Here is a 19,239-nt window from a genome sequence, read left to right on the forward strand (position 1 = left end):
TTTAAGCAAAACAAAGTTTTTTGTGATTCTTAAGGAATTTAATCTTCAATTCCCTATCATGAAAGAGTTTTCCTTTAATGTCACTTTGGGTAATCTCATGATCATTCATCACCTACCCATAATTCTATGGCGTACTTGAACGCATTAGAAATAGCCTTAATTCCTGATTCTTTAATCCGAAATAAAGCCATATTAGTTCACCCAAAAGACAATTTCATAGGACTTGAATACAGGGCTTTTTGAAACTATGTTTCGGATAGATGTAGGGGGATCGTTTACCCATTACGATAATGACTCTTTATGGAGAACGTGGGTTTCCGACAACAAGATTTTAGAAAAAAAGTATTTCACTAGGATTATTCAAAAGAATATCGAGGTTATACATTATGCCATAAGTGATGTTTTAGCAACAAAAAATGATGCATCTGTGGCACTGTATAGTAGTTGTAGGAGAGTAAAGATTCAAGATTATCCTAGTGAAACTTTTAATATCACATGGAATTTTGAAATTGACGAAGGGTTTCAATCTTTGCTTCTATTCCATTTTTGTGATATCGTGAATAAAAGTTTAGGTGAAATGCAATTTAATGTATATGTCAATCCATGGATTGTTTTACAAAACTTAGACATCACTTTTTTAAGTAACGACCATTTGAAAACTCCCGTGTTCTTGGATTTTGTCACTCTTGTCTTTGAAAGTAATCAAATTCATGTACACATCGGACCAACAATATCATTTGTGATCCAGCATGATGGTATTTTAAACGGGTTGGAAATAATGAAAATGAAGCGTTTTGGCAAACTGAGAGCCTGCAGTTTTCTAAATGTTTCTGGTTCTTTCACCTACAACTTTGAGCCTATATATTTTGGCTCGATCATGTTGGTCAGCAGCCCTTAAGTCATACCGTCGTAAGCTGTAACGTTGTGCTAATTAGCTCCACTCTCCCAAATCACATCTGACTCAAAGTCATCAATTCCTAGACATCTGTTGGCATTCAGTACTGAATACATTACTCAATTTATAGATCAATGGTTCTTGTATAGTCCGGTTAAATGTAATAGCATTATAATTAGGACTATAGGAGGAATGAAGGGATACATAAAAGATGAAATCAAGATAAGCTTTTTTTTAACTAATACCAAGTAATTGTATATTTCTATCAGCTCAGTATAAACATATATTATAAGCTTACATGCTTTGTGCAGACACATTGCTAATATATGCCTTATCTGAAGACTCGCGGGCAGTCTTATACAAGCCTAAAATGGTTTCAGAGCTACAAGTCTAACATGATTGTCTCGAGTACCAAGAAGGAAGCAGCTGAGATGAACAAGAGATCCTTCAAGTACGCATGGGTGCTTGACAAACTTAAGGCCGAGCGTGAGTGTGGTATTACCATTGATATTGCCTTGTGGAAGTTTGAGACCAGCAAGTATTACTGTACTGTCATCGATGCCCCTGGACAGTTTCGTACTGTTTCATTGATATGCAATGTACTAAACCTTCTGAAGCTCTGATTTCTGTTAGACTTAAGAGTTTGTGATTAAATTGTTTGCTCTATTCTGATAATGCTTTGTTTTTTATATTAGATGGATGCCACCACCCTCAAGTACTCAAAGGATAGGTACGAAGAAATCGTCAAGGAAGTCTCCTCATACCTCAAGAAGGTTGGTTACAACCCAGACAAAATCCCATTCATTCCCAATTCTGGGTTTGAGGGTGATAACATGATTGAGTGGTCCACCAACCTTGACTGGTACAAGGGACCGACCCTTCTTGAGGCTCTTGACTTGATCAACGAGCCAAAGAGGCCCTCAGACAAGCCCCTCCGTCTTCCACTTCAGGATGTGTACAGGATTGAAGGTCTTGGAACGGTGCCAATGGGACGTGTTGAGACTGGTGTGTTGAAGCCTGGTATGCTTGTTACCTTCGGTCCTACTGGACTGGCCACTGAAGTTAAGACATTGTGATGCACCACGAGTCTCTTCCAGAGGCTCTCCCTGTTGACAATGTTGGGTTCAATGTTAAGAATGTTGCTGTCAAGGATCTCAAGCATGGTTTTGTTGCTTCTGACTCCAAGAATGACCCTGCCAAGCAAGGAGGCAGTTGCTCAAGTCATCATCATGAACCACCCTGGGCAGATTGGAAACGGTTATGCCTCAGTTTTGGACTGTTACACTTCTCACATTGTTGTTAAGTTTGTTGAGCCAGTCACCAAGATTGACAGGCGTTCAGGTAAGGAGATTGAGAAGGAACCCAAGTTCTTGAAGAACGATGACGCTGATATGGTTAAGATGATTCCAACCAAGCCTTGTCGCGAGTGCTTATTGTAACTCACAGGACAGTAACTCACAAGGCAGTATGGTCACAACAAATACAAATGAGGATGGATTGAGATACTGATGATTTTTTTTACTGATGATTGATTTCTCATGTAGAAGTCTGATATTGTATTTATGAAAGATAATTGCATACTAATATTGACTTTATTTGCATAATTCATCAAATACAATAGCAACTGATATTGTATTTATGCCATATAATCGTAATCAAATTTGATTATTTTTTCCATATATAAAAATTCACAAATTTTTAAAAAAAGCGGGTGTTCAATAATGATATTGAATGGCGGATTTTAAGGACAAGAAAACTGTCCTGGGCACGTGCTTTCCAAAATTAAAGAAAAAGAACTTTCTCTCTCCTTGATTTTCTCCTTCATTCACTCATTCACGCTTTCTCTCTCCTCGTTTTTCTCTCTCTAAAAACCAGTTAACTGCGATTTCGAGCGATTTCTCTCTCCTCCATTGTTGCTTTTCGAGCTTTTTCTCACTTTTCTTTCACTTGTGAAGTTGTTTATCGCTTAATTGTGGTTAGTTTACTTATTTTTTTGAGATTTTTGTTAGTTTAAATTGTTTTGGTTCTTCGATTTTTAGGTTTTTTGATTTTGATTTTGTTTTCGTTTTTTGTAGTGTTAGTTTCAGCAATGGTGAAGAAGAAGATTACAAAGAAGGCTGTAGATGCTGAAGAAGGTGTGTTTATTTAATTTTTCATCATTTTTTCGAATTTTCAATTGAATTTTCGCTTATATATGTCGAATTAGTAGTGCATGTTATTTTTTATTGTTTTCTGTTGATTTATTATGCATATTATGATAATTGAATTTCAATTTTGAAGTTATTATGTTTAATTTTGCTTTATTTTATTGTTCATTGTGATAATTGGTTCAAAATTTGATATATATGTGTTGTGGTGTTGTTACATGTTAAACAAATTTTGCATGTTTGTTTTCAGAAGTTTTATTCATTATTCTTCAAATTTTGATGTTAGGTTTTAGTTAGATTATGAGAATAGTATGCATATCTGCATTGTGTTTGTGTATATGTGTTTGAGTACCAGTAATATGTGCATTGTGCATTGTGTGTGAGTAATATATACATATGTTATTTATATGCATGACAAAGGTTATTTTATGCTTTGAAAAGGGTCACTTTATGCTGTGAAAAGGGTCACTTTATTCTGTCAAAAGGGTCACGTTTGTATTTAAAAGGGTTACTTGTTGTAGTTTAAAGGGTGACTTTATGCAGTGAAAAGGGTCACTTTATATAGTTAAAAGGGTCACTTTATATAGTTAAAAGGGTCACTTTATGCTTGTTAAAGGGTTACTTTTTTATTTAAAAGGGTTACTTGTTGTATTTTAAGGGTGACTTTATGCAGTAAAAAGGATTTTTATGCATATATTCTAAATTTTCCCCTGAGTAATTTGTAATTTATGGTTATCCTCTGTATTAATTAGATATAGGTGGTTCAATAGGTGGATATCGTTATAAATCGCCTTCAAGGGGAAAAGGAATAGGTAAAGAGCCTGCTAAAAAGAACAAGACAGCTCCTGAGAAGGACAAAACAGAGTCTAAAACTGGGAAGTCTAACATTGTGAAGGCTAAAACTGTGAAGGCTAAAACTGTTCCTAAGAAGGCCAAAGCAGAGTCTCAGAAGGTTAAAGCATCTCCTAAGAAGTCTAAAATTGTATCTAAGAAGGCCAAAGCAGATGCTGAATTGCAAGTAGTTTCTGATTCTGATTCTGATACTGTTGTGTAAGTATAAATGTTTTTTGTTTTGTATTTTTTTAATCATATATATCATGATTCTGATTCTAATTCTGATATTGTTTTACTTATATTATTATTATTTAGGGAAAAAAGACCCTTGATTGCAAGGTGCAGACCACACACATTGGAATTAATGATGAGTAATTTTAGTCCTAATCAACAAAAAGCTGTTGAAAAATAGGTTTTGGTGGTTTATTACATCTGAAATTGAAAACTTTGAATCGTCAAATGCTACATTGGCTGGTTGAACACTTTAATGGAGGTAGCTGCATGTTCACTATTGCTGCTGGTAAAGAGTTTGTAGTTACTAAAAATGATATATGTGATGTCTTTGGCTTGCCTATGAGTGAGATTGCTGTTCCTGAACTTCAGAAGAATCCTGAAGAAGGTAGTGTAGATAAACGTATCATTCAGTCATGGAGACATGATTATGGTCTTATTGAGAAGCAACTTCTACATTTGTCAAAAGTGGAGTCTAGGATGGTTGATTTGGATGATGGTGGTGAAGAATTCAAGAGATGTTTTGTGCTACATGCTATGTCTAGCTTCTTAGCTCCTACTACTAATAGGACTGTTTCATTGAAGTTGCTGAAGGCTGTGGAAAATGTTGATGAAATCAAAACATTTGATTGGTGTTCATATGTTTTGAAAAAATTAAAGAAGGCTGTTGTGAATTATAAGAATGATGAAAATGCTCAAAATGTAAGTGGTTGTTTGCTAGCTTTGCAAATTATGTATTTTCATCGATTAAATTTCCAAGGAGAAAAGGAAAGTAGTACCCTTCCTTTGATTCAACATTGGACTGATGCGAAGATTAAGAAGCGGATCAATTTGGAGATTAAAGCTGGTGATTTTGGGCAGGGACCATTGGATACCCTTACATATCCTGTTTCACAGCCTGAAGTTAGGGATCCTATAACTCCTGTTGTTAAGCAAACTTGTGGTCAAGGGGCTTCTACAAGTGGTAGAAGTGGCCGCATTCTTGCATTTGATCTTCCAGAAAGTGTGATGACTGATGATGAAATTAAAGAAATTTCAACTGATGTAAGTGCTCTTTTTTTTTTTATTTAGTTATTATCTCTTTATATGCACTAAAGTTACCCTTTTTGTGCACTAAAGTTACCCTAAATATTCAGTTATAAGGGTTACTTTATGCATTTTAAAGGGTAACTTTATGCATAATAAAGGGTAACTTTATGCATTTAAAAGGGTAACTTTATGCATATATCATGAATTTTCATTTGTTTTTTATTTTTATTTTTTACATTTGTATAGTTTCTTATTGGTTCATATGTTTGCAGGCTGTTCATGAAACATTTCTTTTGGTCAAAAGAAATATGGATGTATTATTGTTGGTTCAGTCACAGGGTTTTCAAACCTTGAGTGATATGATTGCTTCTCGCAGAACTGAATCATTATCCTCTGATGATCCTGTTGTATTTTCTCAAACACAACAGTTACTTTCTGATCCTCATTACCTGAAGCTTTTAGATGGTTTAATTGAGGAGTGTAACAAGATGAAGTCTATTCATGAAATGTTTCGTGATTTTTATGAACCTGAAGGTCATAACAATGATGATCCTGATAATGAACCTGCAGAAGATTTGAATTTGAATAGGCCTGAGGATGATGTCAATGGTAAAGGAAAAAGTGTTTTGATAAATAGGTCTGAGGATGATGCTGGGCCTTCTGTAGCAAATGCTTCTAGACGTATCGTCAGAGGCAATAAATCTTTTTGCTCACTCGACTGTGGGCCAGTAGGTGTGGATGTTCCTTTTCTTACTCTGTTTTTGAGGTCTAATGCTCGGATTTTCAAGAAATTGCCCAAGTTACATCAGGAAATTCTTGATTATTGTTTACTGAAGGATGATTCAATGATGAGGAAGTTAAATGTCATTTTTTATAATAATTATATTTTATATGTTTTTTTTCCTTTATTTTTTTGTTTAATGCTTATCTTATTTTTTATTGTTGCAGTGAGAATCTTGTTACTATTGGGATGAATTTTTTAATTCCAAGAGAAGACATGGTATCCCTGGTAGCTCCACTTAGAATTAGATGGTGCATCATTGATTGCTACTGCCTGTATTTGAACGAGAAGGCATGTTTTGATTCTGGTCCTCGAAAATTCTTCTTTGGTGTGAGGCAAAGTGTAAGTAATTTGATTTTTTTTTTTTTTTTTTTTATATGCACTAAAGTTACCCTTTATGTGCACTAAAGTTACCCTTTATGTGCACTAAAGTTATTATCTTTTTATATAAACAAGTTCTCATACTTTTAATAGTTTGCATTCTTGCATGTTTGTGAAAACATTGGCAAAGGTGAAGTTTCACAAGCTGTTAATGATTTGCACGGTTTATGGGAAGGTTGGTTGAGCTATGAGAATCCTGAATGTGATATTATGGATGCTGAACTGGTATATTTCATGATAAATTACTATCAAAACTTTAAAAAAGTTCTGTTTTGTGTTAATCTGTCTAAATCAGTGTTTTAATTTTTTCTGTTTCAGATATATTTTCCTGTTCTTATTGAGAATCACTACATTTTGTTTGTTATTGATCATACAAAAGAGGTGGTATATTATCTTGACAATATCATCTGGCGTGATGATGCTCTTGAATATACCAAAGAATTGTCTTCACACTTGGTATGTTTATGTTGATTTCATTGTTATGTTTCTGTTTACTTATTGTTTCCATTTAAATTTTTTTTTCTTTTTTCTTGTTTTATTTTATTCTAAACTTTTATATTTTATGTCAGTGTGATCAAATGGGTGTTTTTCTCGGAAAAAGAAATCATCCAAAGAGTGTTCAGCTACCTTCTTATAGGTTTCAAATTGTTGAGTTGGAATGGAGAAAAGAAAAAGTTGACAATTTGGACTGTGGGGTGTTTGTTATGTATCACATGCTCCATTTTGTTGGCGAATCGTTCAAATTAAATGAACTCAAAACAGTAATTATTCATCTATTTTGTATGTAGTTTTTCCCTTTCTAATGCTTTTATTAATTACATATTGATAAGTTTTTTTTTTCTGTTGTGAGATTATTGGGAGAAAATTTCTGCGAGGTGAGATTTGTACGACACTGGTGCTGTGTGATTTGAATGAATCTAGGAATGATGTGTTGTCAGAATTAGAGAAGTTCAATGAGAAGAAGAAAGATCCTGCTTATTGCCAAGAAATTGAAATGAGAAGGATGCAATTGCTGCAAAGAAGAAGAAAGATAATGAAGAAAGAATAATGGCAGCTGAAGTAAAAGCAAAGGCAGAGGCAGACGAAGAGAATCCCAAAGGAAAAAGGGCAAAAAAGAAGACAGACAAGTACACTCCTTCTAAAGGGTGAAATGACTGTTAGAAGCAAAGGTTGATTAGGTCTAGGAGCATTTTTTGAACAATGAAAAAACTTAATGTTTGTGCATATACATCAAGTTAAATGATGTAATTAAACTTAGTGGTTAGTTTTTTGTTCTTTTGGAATACTGATGTATGTGCATACATTAAGTAATTTGAAAGGTTCTGGTGTATGTTTTTTGGGGTCACTTTTGTGCATAAAAAGGGTTACTTTGTGGCATAAAAAGGGTTACTTTTTATATTTGATAAGGTATACTTTTTTGGGTAGATAGGGTAACTTTTATGCATGAAAAGGGTAACTTTTATTGACAAAAGGGGTAACTTTTATTACTTGAAAGGGTAACTATTAACAAAGAAAAGGTTAATTTAGTGGATAGAAAGGATAAGGTATACTTTTTTTGGATAGATAGGGTAACTTTTATGCGTGAAAAGGGTAACTTTTATTGACAAAAGGGGTAACTTTTATTACCAGAAAGCGTAACTTTTAGTGGATATAAAGGATAACGTTTATGCATGAAAAGGGTCACTTTAATTCATGAAAAGGGTAACATAAGTTGATGTTTCCAAGAATTAAATATCTGCTAATAAAAGTGTCAATCACATTTTCATTAAACTTGTCATAGAGTAAAAAAACAAAAGAAAAATAGTTTAACAATACAAGGTATATTAATTTTAAAAAAAAAAATGTTCAAAAAAAGATCTTAAAAGAGTCGTAAGTTAGGTGTTTTTGATCCAAATTCTGAATTTGGAGGTGGCAGTGCTGGTTTTCTTTTTCTCTTGCTTTTTTCAAGTCCTCCTTTTGCTCTCTTGCTTCTTCCTTTTGTTACAGCCGTTTTAGGATCAAGTATTTGTGGTACACTTGTGCTTGTACTCGATGCTGAAGAAACGCCAGTATTGCTTTGAGTGTTGTCTGCCACATCAGGAATGTTAGAAGCAGCTTCTGCACTTTCTTTCTGAGCAGCAATAGCAAGTAAGTCTTCCACCATTTTAAGACTGTTTCTGAAGCTTAACAATACAAGGTATATTAATTTCGAAAAAAAAAATGTTCAAAAAAAGATCTTAAAAGAGTCGTAAGTTAGGTGTTTTTGATCCAAATTCTGAATTTGGAGGTGGCAGTGCTGGTTTTCTTTTTCTCTTGCTTTTTTCAAGTCCTCCTTTTGCTCTCTTGCTTCTTCCTTTTGTTACAGCCGTTTTAGGATCAAGTATTTGTGGTACACTTGTGCTTGTACTCGATGCTGAAGAAACGCCAGTATTGCTTTGAGTGCTGTCTGCCACATCAGGAATGTTAGAAGCAGCTTCTGCACTTTCTTTCTGAGCAGCAATAGCAAGTAAGTCTTCCACCATTTTAAGACTGTTTCTGAAGCTTTCTTCCATAAATGCTCTTGTGTCTTCATTTTCTTAACTTTTTAAGATTAGATTGTAGTATTTCCTCATCATTGTTTGCCTCCATGGAATATATCGCTGTTTAGGATCCTGATTCTTCAACCTATCCCATGCCTCTGTTTTTGCAAACTTAGTCCATCTTTTTGAAACATACTTATCTGGTATTCTTGTTACTGAATGCAAATGTAGAATTCTGATGCAATGATAACATAACCATCCAGATGCTTCAAAATTTTTGCAAGTGCACCATACTGTTTGGCTCTCATGTATATAGTTTACTTGATGTGCAGACCATGGCTTGTCTTCTAGTGTTACTTGATAAAGTAGGCATTCTTCATTACTGCCTAACATCTGAACAGTTGTTGCCATAGAGTATCCAAACTCCTCTTCAAAATCTCTAAAGAGTGATAAAGTGAAAACCTGTACATCAAAATCATGTAGGTTCATTTAAATTGCCATATATTAGGTGTAATTTATGTAGTTGTCAGTTAACTTTTTACCTGTGCAGCATGCTTTAGCATTCCAGAGAGAGGCAATGAAGTGAATGCTATTGACTTGCTACAGGTAAATTCATCATATTTCTCTGTGCTTCTCCAACGATTGGTTGTCTTCTTAAATATGGTATAAAATTCTGTCAAAGTAGTTGTTTTACTTGCTCTGAATCCTATAGCATGATTAGTGCTTTCACTCCTTTGTGACGATAAGATTCCTGCTGAAAAGAAATCTCTACTAAGGGCAGGACACCATTTGTCTTTCAACTCATACACTCTTTTGTACCAAGAGTGTTCTGTCAACTCATATTTCTGCAACATTGCCTGCCACTTTTCTTCGAATTCTTGTTCTGTCACACACATCTTTAAGCACTGGTTGAATGCAAATTTGAATTCTTTGTCTTTTTTAAGAGCTCCAAATCTGGTTATGGCATTTTGCTCCAAATGCCATATACAAAGTCTATGCCTTGTATTTGGAATCACCTGCATTGAAAATAAAGGGGTCACTTTATGCTGTTAAAAGGGTTACTTTATGCACTAAAAAGGATAACTTTATGCAGATAAAAGGGTAACTTTTATGTGAAAAGAAAAACTTTATTGTCAGATCTCAAATCTGTAAGATGTCAATATAAATCTTTTACCTCCAGAATTGCATTTGCCATTGCTTGGTCCTGGTCAGTGAATATTGAAGTTGGTTTTCTATCCTCCATAGCTTTGAAGAAGGTTTGTAATAACCACACAAATGAATCTGTTGTTTCATCCCCAATAAAAGCACATGCAAACATACAATTATGCCAGTGGTTATTTATGCCAACAAATGGAGCACATATAAGATTATATCTGTTAGTTCTGTATGTTGTATCAAAGACAAGAACATCTCCATATATCCTATAGTCTTCTAGCATCATTGAATCTCTCCAAAAGATATTGCAAATTCTTCCTTCTTTTTCAAACTTCACTCTAAAAAAGAAGTTTGGATCCTCTGATTGTTCTTGACTTAAAATGTTCACTAAAGTTTGAGCATCTCCAGCCTCAATTTGTTCCATTCTTAACCTTGAGCAGAAATTCAGGTGATCTACAACACTATGGCCTACATTCTGTTCTCCTCCAGCCTCTGTAGCCATGTAATAGTAAGTGTCCATTGTAGTTAAACCTGAAGATTTCATTGTTTTGATTGCTTCAGTTTTTTCCTTTGTCATTTTTCTTTCAGAACGATGCAAATAATGCCACTGTGGCTTTGTTAGCTCGTGGTTATGCTGAATAACATGAGACACCACCTCAAACTGTCCTTCTTTAGTCACTTTTGCTCTTATGCATGCCTTGCAATTTGATCTTGTAATGGCTACTTGTCTTGGCTTTCTTGCTTTTACATTTACATCCTCTTCATCAACCATTTCAACTAACTTTGTTTTCTTCTGACCTGAATGTCTCTTTCCCTCAGCAGAACACACATAGTTTTTCTCAGTTACTATTTTTGTGTGTTGTTTGAATCTAGTTGTATGTTTTCTTATTGAAAATCCCAGTATAGCAGCATGTTTTTCATACAATTCCAAAATTTCTTCAAAAGTTTCTCTTACCACACCAACAAATGATCCTCTAAGATCTAAACCAGAAGCATCAATTGGATTTGTATCTGTTATTTAATACAAACAAATCAGATAATAACCACAGCCAGCATAAAAAAGGGTAACATTCGTGTGAAAATAGGGTAACTTTTATGCATGAAAAAGGTAACATTTAGGCATTCAAAGGGATACTTTCTGCATACAACTTGAATTTTCAGCATACAATTTGAGTGTAACATTTGTGCATAAATAGGGTCACTTTTAAGCATGAAAAGGGTAACATTTAGACATTCAAAGGGTTACTTTTTGCATACAATCTGAGTGTAACATTTGTGCATAAATAGGGTCACTTTTAAGCATGAAAAGGGTAACATTTAGGCAATCAAAGGGTTACTTTTTGCATGCAATCTCAAAAGTTCTGCATTCAATCTGAGGGTAACATTTAGGCATAAATAGGGTCACGTTTATGCATAAAAAGGGTAACAATTATGTATTCAAAGGGTTCTTTTTAGCATACAATCTCAAAAATTTATAGAAATTACCTTCAGTTGCATTTGTTTTGGTTGTTTGTTCTGAATTTGAATCAATTGATTTATCAGGAACCACTTGATTTTCAGCATTGTGTATTGCGTCTTCTGCATTATCAATTGCTTCTGCATTGTCTGGATGGTTGAATATTGGTACGAATTCATCTCCAAAACAATAAGTTTCTTCTTCTTCTATAATCGATCGATTTAAATCGATTTCAAATTCAGTCTCAACTTGCCTTTGTTTTTGTAGCAATTCGTGAATGAGATTGCTGCATTTTGTTGTATCGAAAGTCGAATTCTCCATTGATGATCGATTTCTGCAATTTGTAAGTTTTCTCACCTTTTTTCTCCTCGATTGATGATCGAATTCTTCTATTTGTGCGTTTTCTCACCTTTTTTCTCCTTTATTGATGATCGATTTCTGCAATTTTTGCGTTTTCTAACCTTTTTTCTCCTCGATTGATGATCGTTTTTTGCAATTTTTGCGATTTCTCACTTTCTCTCTCCTCAATGGATCATCGAGAGCTGCGTTTTCTCACTTTCTCTCTCCTCCATTGTTCTGCGTTTTTTTGATTTAGGTATAAAATTCCGTGATTTTAAATTCCGCTATTTTAAAAAAAAAAAAAACAAACAATAAAGAAGTTGCACGTGAGAAAAACCCGATGTACAGTAAAAATACTGTACACCGGGTACATGCAAATGGAGTTGATAAAAACTTAATTCAAAAGACAGTAAATCTCCAAGAATTATGGTATTCGACAAATACCTGCATACAGTACCCTTTTTTTTTTTTTTTTTTTGGGTGCAAATACAGTACCCGTTTTTTAATTTACCTACATATCCTTTAATGTCTTAAATATGTCAAACAATCTGGGATTAATGCAACAATTTACAGGCAAAATTTCATCAAAACCTTTAGTATTTCGATGGTTTCAATATACAAGCAAGGCTAGAACATTTCCCACTATGCCCCAAACTTTATTCTATTTTCATTGTAAGGCAAGAGATTAAAGCTAAATTCATTGTAAGGTAAAATATGAATACACCACTACATTTGATGATTTTTTTTTTAAAAAAAAATGAAAGAGATGACATAAGATTAAGAGGCTAACTGCCGTAGTTTAATTACAAACTGCATCCCACTTTGTACAAGGGAAAAAATTGATGCAACACAAAAGCAGACCAACACACTGATCTATCATAAAACCGAAGCTAATCAACCAACCTAAACCGACAGCCATACAACCCATACCCAAAAGAAACTTCCATACAGCAAGAAGAGGGGAACTGTAGCAGAAACTAGATGACTGAAGCAGCTGCAACGCCTTCCAAATCTTCCTCATACAGGGAGACTGAACACATTCAAGCACTATGAAGTGTGTCTTATAGCCCACTGCCATGTTTTTACCAAACACCGCAACGCTATGAGCTAACTTATTTCTTTCCTTGGAACGTGAGTCACAATAGCCACTTCAAACTTCCTTACAATATGTGCTACATCATACACTGCAGCAGCTAATTCATGGTGTGGATTGGGGCCTGAAGTTAGAAGCATTGTCCTCAATGATTCTGCATCTGTTTCAATCTCGATTTTCTTCAGCTTTAAGTCCTCAGCTATGGCTAAACCATGGTTCATAGCATAGAGCTCTGCTGCAAGAGTAGATACAGCATTATACTTGCAGGAAAATCCAACATACCATGAATCATCAGAGCTCCTAATTATTTACCTAAGCACCGTCTGTATTGATCTTGAAGAATCCTTCTTTGGGTGCCTGCCATTTCTTGTTCACAATCTGATCATTCCTTGGATTGTTACTTTGACTAGAAACCTGCAAAACAACCTCAGTAAATTGAAAATCAACCAGAAATTTCGTGATTAAGGGTAAGGGACAAATAGTTTTTTGCTCGAAAATCATCAAATTTCTTTGTAACCACAGATGCCATAAGGCAGTAACAAAGATTGATTTCCATTTTTTGTCTGAACTCAAATCATAATACTCCTTCCAATCAGCTATGGTAATCGGACACGGCTAACATCGCGAAGTGTCCCTGTCGACACGACACTTCACGGACACGGATACATGACACGTGTCCAATCCTTCACTGTGCACTCGGACACTCCATTAAGAGAGAAGAGGAAAAAAAAAGAAACATGAAAGAAAAATATATCTTGTTCGAAAACCACCATTAATATAGAGAAGATGGAGATAAGAAGATTGTCATTTATTAGGAGAATTTACCGAGGAATTAATTAAAATAAAAAAAAATAAGGGTAGACATAATAAAAAATTTAAAGCTTTTGTAACATATAATTTATTTACATGAAATTAAGTGACGTATTGATGTGTCCCCGTACCCGTGTCCAAATATCGGACAGAGTCCTTGTGTTCTAAAATTTTGGAACTTGCCAGATCGGACACTTGGACACGTGTCCATGTCCAACACCTGTTCCCAAGTCCATGTAACATAGCCAATCAGCATTTTAAAAGAGGTGGAAATTAAAATTTGGTGGTTGAAAAAGCCTTGCAAAAATATCATTCCAAAATATAGAAGAGAAGCAATCACGGAAAGTATATAAATGAGATTCAAAGTGCTACATCTTTACAAATTGGAGAGATTAGAGGCATGCGGACTGCAAGAGATTCTGCACACAATTCCAACACATTTGATGATTCAAATGTTGATAATATTAGAAAATCCCCTAATGGTCTGTTTGGCCCAATTACACTGTTTGGATTTACTCTGAATTTGGGAATTGGTTTTGGCCCAATTCCAAGGTTTTGAAACAAAAGTTAATTTTGATTGAATTTAAATTCCAACTTAAAAGGTGTCATTTGAAATTCCAACAGTTAAAAAAAAACCCAACCCTCATTCCTAATTTCTCAAATTCTCTCTCCTATGGATGGGTTTCCTATTTTCTCTCTCCTCCATGAAGATCGTGAGTTCTCTACTGTAAATGTTCTTCTCCATTAAAGGAAATACTGAGCTTTCTCGATCTCCTCTGTCGGTGTTTGTCAATTAATCCTCCATTATAGTGGCTTTTGTGCTCTCTTTGCCATTGAAGCTTACCTTGAATCCTCCATTAAAGCACACCTTAATCCTCCAATGAATTAGCTTTTGAATTTCTCTACTCTTCAAACCTCCTCTCTTTTTAATTTGTTTGATAAGCTTACGTTTTTCCCCTAAATTTTGGTTTAATTTTGTCAATTTGATGAAATTAGGGATTCTCTATTGTTAAGTTTTCCCCAAATTCATGCTTCAATTTTGTTGTAGTTTCAATTTGTTTAATTTGTGCGGCAGATTTCTTGTTCTTCTTTATTTCTTTTTTTTTTTCTCTAATTTTTTTAATTCTCTGAATTGATTAAATTCATGTGCAAAAGTTTATATTTTGGGAAAAAAGCGAAAAGCAAAAACGAATTCTGAAATTTGGTGGAAAAAGAAATCAATTTTGTTGCTGATGAAGTGTATTATCGTTTTAGCTTGAATCTAGGATTTGAAATTTTTTGTTTTCCCAAACAAGTTTTTGGAATTTGAAATTCCAAATTTGAAATTCTTAATTTGCCAAACATGAAACTTGGAATTGAATTCTAGAAATTGAAATTCTGGAATTGAAATCAGTGATTTCAAATGAAATGTGAGTATCCAAACACAACCTAACAGAATTCAATTTTTTTTTCCCTGGAAAATATTCTTAGAAACCCCCCTAATCAGTATTCATTTGATGATACAAGGTCAAATTAGTCTAACATTAGAACACCCTCTAATTAGGGAGCATTGAAGAACATAATACAGCAAGTTGAACCCCGCCAACGACAACACCCCGCGGATATGCATCAACGGAAACATGCTCCAACCAATTCAAAGGCTCTAATCTAGCAGCAAGATAGGCACAAATATTCCTATTCCGTTTAGTGTGATAACAAGAGAAGGTAACAAATTTATTGACAGCAAGGCAAATATCTTCAACGACCATGTCACAAGGCTTCCAGCAAACCTACCATAATTTCGTTGTTTGACCGCCCTTAGTTCCTCGCAACATCTATTTCGTCACATTCAAGTTCCACCTGAGTGAACCCCAAGATGCCAAATCTCACCGCCAAAGCTTCCACCAACTCCACAGAACTGTCCCTTTTCTCTCTTCGTACAGCCACAGCTACAACCTTGCCACTATCATCTCGATACACTGCTCCCAATCCTGTCCCTATACCATCCAAGATTGCAGCGTCAGTGTTCACCCTTATTCTACCAGGTGCAAGTGGCTAGCTAAGGAAGCCCAGGAAAGGGGCTCCTCTCTAGACCACAGGCCATTATGCTGCAGGGACTCGGAAATGAACCAGTTGGTTGATCAATCCCCTATGTCGAAATTCCTGCCACCGCAACCACCACCATTACTGGGGCTGCTGCAGAAACCCTTGAATTTCCCTCTATTGCAGCTATTCTCTTTTCTTCTCCCACTGGATTTCCAGAAAAACATTATATATATATATATATATATATATATATATATATATATATATATATATATATATATATATATATAGGAAATCATATAAGGTGTAAAGCACATTAAGTTATTAGTAAGATAAGTTTTAAGCTGCGAAATTGACATTGATCAAGTCTAACAATAGTAATTAGCAGTCTTTAGCTAAAAGCAAGCAGTTCTATCAAATACTCTTCAATACTTCAATCTTTGTGGGAACAAAAAGATTTTGACGAATATTTAGAAACATTCTTCAGAAGGAACACAAAAGGCATAATAAGGAAGTAGACATATTTTGGATTACACTGAATCATGATACAACCATAAACAATGCATCAGTAATACAAGACAAATAAAAAACACTTGGGAAAAATCCTATATACTCGTAATTTCTTTAGTACAAACTACTTTGCCTTCCCCACTGATTGACCGAAATTTTACTCCAAGATAATCCGTAGCTATAATTTCATAGAGGAAATCATCCTATCAGCACAAACAGAAAAACTTTGATAGTGCAAGTGTGGTTTTGTCCATATCTTTTGATAACAACACTAAAGTGCTAAAGTAAACTCCATAAGATGAACCTAGTAAGGTCCTTTCTTTGTCCATAATGAAAACTTATCAAAAGCAAAACAATCCATAGAAATAGATAACTATACTCTCTTCATAAAAGAAATCAGCATTGCAGAATCTAAAAATTAGATAAACCAAAGGAAATCTGTAAAATTACCTGCAAATATCTTAATAATTATGTGTGTTTATTACACTTTTTATAGAAAAAACCTTAAAACCCACACTATATACTAATCTAAAATACCATAGTTTGTGTTTCATAGTGTTGAATTGTATGAATAATCTAAAGATCTATACTACATTAGCTTGTGAGTATTAGTAATATAAGGAACTATAAAAAAAGCCCACAGTGGAAACCTATCTAAAGCTGTCCCACTTAGATTACATAGTAGATGATATTACGCCCACATTCACGTTAATTACGCTAAAACATGTCAGACAGGGAGATGACATCGGTATAAGCAAAGAAAAGCAACATAATAACTAATGAAATTCAAATCAACTACTCCCATTAGTTACCAGGGGGATGGGGGTGGGGCAAGGACGTTACTACAACTTTAACACCACGAAGGGGAGGGGCACCAGTGGGGGTTTAGAAATCCAGCAAATCAAGTTTGGCAACACTTTTAATTCATATTAGATCTTCTTCGGACTTTGAGTTCAATTAACAAATTATGAAGATATAACTAAATTTCTAAATAAGAAATTATGAAGAAATTATTACATTATCAAGAAATTATGAAGAAATAGCTTCTTGCATAACCATGTAAGTTTAATTATTAAACTTCCATACTCATTGTGCTATATTTTACATCGAAATTGCCGAGGGTACAGAGTCAGCAATAATTCAAATTGATGCAAACCTTCTCTTTTTTAACATCAGATAAGGCAAAATAAACAAACGTCAACCAACCTTATGATATCCCCCCAACTCTTTGTTTTTAATTTAAATTTTTTTACAGTAAATCATTATTTGGCATTTAGAATTGATTGCCAAAATTTCCCAACCCTGTATAATCTTTCATAACGACACTTATTATATTATAAGTTCAATATTCCACCTTAGAAGAATCAAGAATCATAAAATGAGTACACTAACATTTAAATTGGAATAAGCACATAAGTTCTTGCCTAAAAGAGGATATTAATTGACAATGTTATGCATTTTGAATTTTTAAGCAAGCATTTAACACAACAAATAAATTTCAAGAGTTTGTTTCACTACCTTGATTCTTTCCATTAGAGTCAACTTCCTCTTCTGATTCAATGGCAACTGCATCCAAGCATCCCTAACCAAAGGAAATTGAATGTAGGGGGGCTGAAACTTAGAAATTAGCAAACGGTTAATATGGAACAAAAACGGAGGGATTCATGAGAAAACAAAAGATTTGTAGAAAAATGGTAAACATAGATGAGATAATTGGAGCAATGTGAAATTTAAAATTAAAACATATATATAATTTAAAAAGAAAAAAAAGATGAATTTTTTTTTTTTTTTTTTTTTTTTTGAAAAAGACCAATCACAATCAATGCAAAGCTCACAAAATCAAATGTCCTACAAACCACCAATATTGAATCACAACATCTAAACTCTAAAGTACAGTAGATAGGCAGAAAGTTAATAATCTAAACTCTAAAGTACAAATAAAAAGGAATCACATTGTCAAAATTTGTTTTATAAACCTTATCAGAATCAAGATACCCAAAAACAATCAAAGCATCATTAATTGGGAAATATAAACCTTACATTTCATCCAAGGAAAGCCTTGATGATGACAATATAAACAATCCACCAATTTAGAACAAAGCTTGTGTAGCAGTGACAGTGTAGAGGTTAATGAATCTTGTATTAGCATTTGTTGAAATTATATATCTTGTATCGAACAAAAATTAGCAGAATATGTAGCTAATGTTGAAATTCTATAAACCATGTTTCGTTTACGAATAATATGCTGTAAATCATGCACATCACTACTACAAAAACACCCTACGGAGTCGCTCTTTTAGAGTCGCCTCGAGTTAATATGTGATGCGTAAGGTTTTAGAGTCGTCTCTTACAAAGCATGTGACACATAAAAGGCATCTAAAAATATATTGAAAGTCATAAACGTCACTTACACTATAATAGACGACACTTAAACTATAAGTGTCCAGTCTTTTATCATATGTGACTCATAAAGTATTACTTTACGAGTCGCCTATAGTCCTGTACTATTACAAGCGACACCTTTACCAATTTTTTATTGATAGAAAGCAAAACCCTAGGAACCTCATTCATTCCCTTAGTGTATGTGTATGTGTTTCCTTTAAATTGGTGGCTTTCTAAAGTTAGTTAATACTTCATTTTGTAAGTGATTGAATTAATTATGAATCTATGTTAAAATTAAATTATCTCTATCTTAATTTAGTTGCCCTATATTTAATCTCATATGTCTTCCATAATTCAATTTATTGTTTGAGATTCTAAGAGTGTGCGTAAATTATGGTTAAGACCACAATATGTTGTTTTATGAAACTGTACAACAACCAAAAAAATAAAAAAAACTAACAAAATTATAATTCATACAATACCATAGATTAAAAATTATACCAATTAATGTAATGTTTTAAACAACAAACAAAAGAAGTTCACATTCTCCTCATCAAAAAAAGAAAAAAAAAAAAAAACATATATTAATAAACAAATTGTTTTCCACAAGGGAAAGGTTCACATTCATTCTCTCGAATTAAAGACCCGACCTACATGCATGAATCTCGTCTTC

At 34.0% G+C, this 19,239-nt stretch overlaps 3 protein-coding genes, 1 long non-coding RNA gene and 1 pseudogene across 4 annotated transcripts; all 5 read left to right on the top strand.

The window, feature by feature from the left end:
• The first annotated feature begins 247 nt into the window (after positions 1-247).
• Positions 248-898, top strand: LOC145570873 (receptor-like protein kinase HERK 1). Its single transcript, XM_081629999.1, has one exon. It carries the CDS (start codon positions 248-250, stop codon positions 896-898), a length of 651 nt encoding a protein of 216 aa, XP_081486125.1.
• A 323-nt stretch (positions 899-1,221) lies between these two features.
• Positions 1,222-2,334, top strand: LOC145570874 (elongation factor 1-alpha-like; annotated as a pseudogene).
• Positions 2,335-2,753: 419 nt separating this feature from the next.
• On the top strand, positions 2,754-4,288 carry LOC145570875 (uncharacterized). The gene is made up of 3 exons (XM_081630000.1): positions 2,754-3,030; positions 3,795-4,092; positions 4,192-4,288. The coding sequence occupies exons 1-3, from the start codon at positions 2,985-2,987 to the stop codon at positions 4,286-4,288; spliced, it is 441 nt and encodes a 146-aa protein (XP_081486126.1). The 5' UTR covers positions 2,754-2,984.
• Position 4,289: 1 nt separating this feature from the next.
• On the top strand, positions 4,290-7,346 carry LOC145570876 (uncharacterized). Its single transcript, XM_081630001.1, has 7 exons — positions 4,290-5,151; positions 5,409-5,992; positions 6,085-6,259; positions 6,392-6,523; positions 6,617-6,754; positions 6,868-7,059; positions 7,149-7,346. Exons 1-7 carry the CDS (start codon positions 4,336-4,338, stop codon positions 7,344-7,346), a joined length of 2,235 nt encoding a protein of 744 aa, XP_081486127.1. The 5' UTR covers positions 4,290-4,335.
• Positions 7,347-9,229: 1,883 nt separating this feature from the next.
• Positions 9,230-11,887, top strand: LOC145572015 (uncharacterized). The gene is made up of 3 exons (XR_014096668.1): positions 9,230-9,402; positions 11,494-11,574; positions 11,675-11,887. It is a non-coding gene; the product is annotated as an uncharacterized LOC145572015 (long non-coding RNA).
• The last annotated feature ends 7,352 nt before the right edge of the window (positions 11,888-19,239 follow it).

The sequence above is a fragment of the Chenopodium album genome, chromosome 12 (assembly GCF_948465745.1).
Source record: "Chenopodium album chromosome 12, dcCheAlbu1.1, whole genome shotgun sequence".
Taxonomy (NCBI): domain Eukaryota; kingdom Viridiplantae; phylum Streptophyta; class Magnoliopsida; order Caryophyllales; family Amaranthaceae; genus Chenopodium; species Chenopodium album.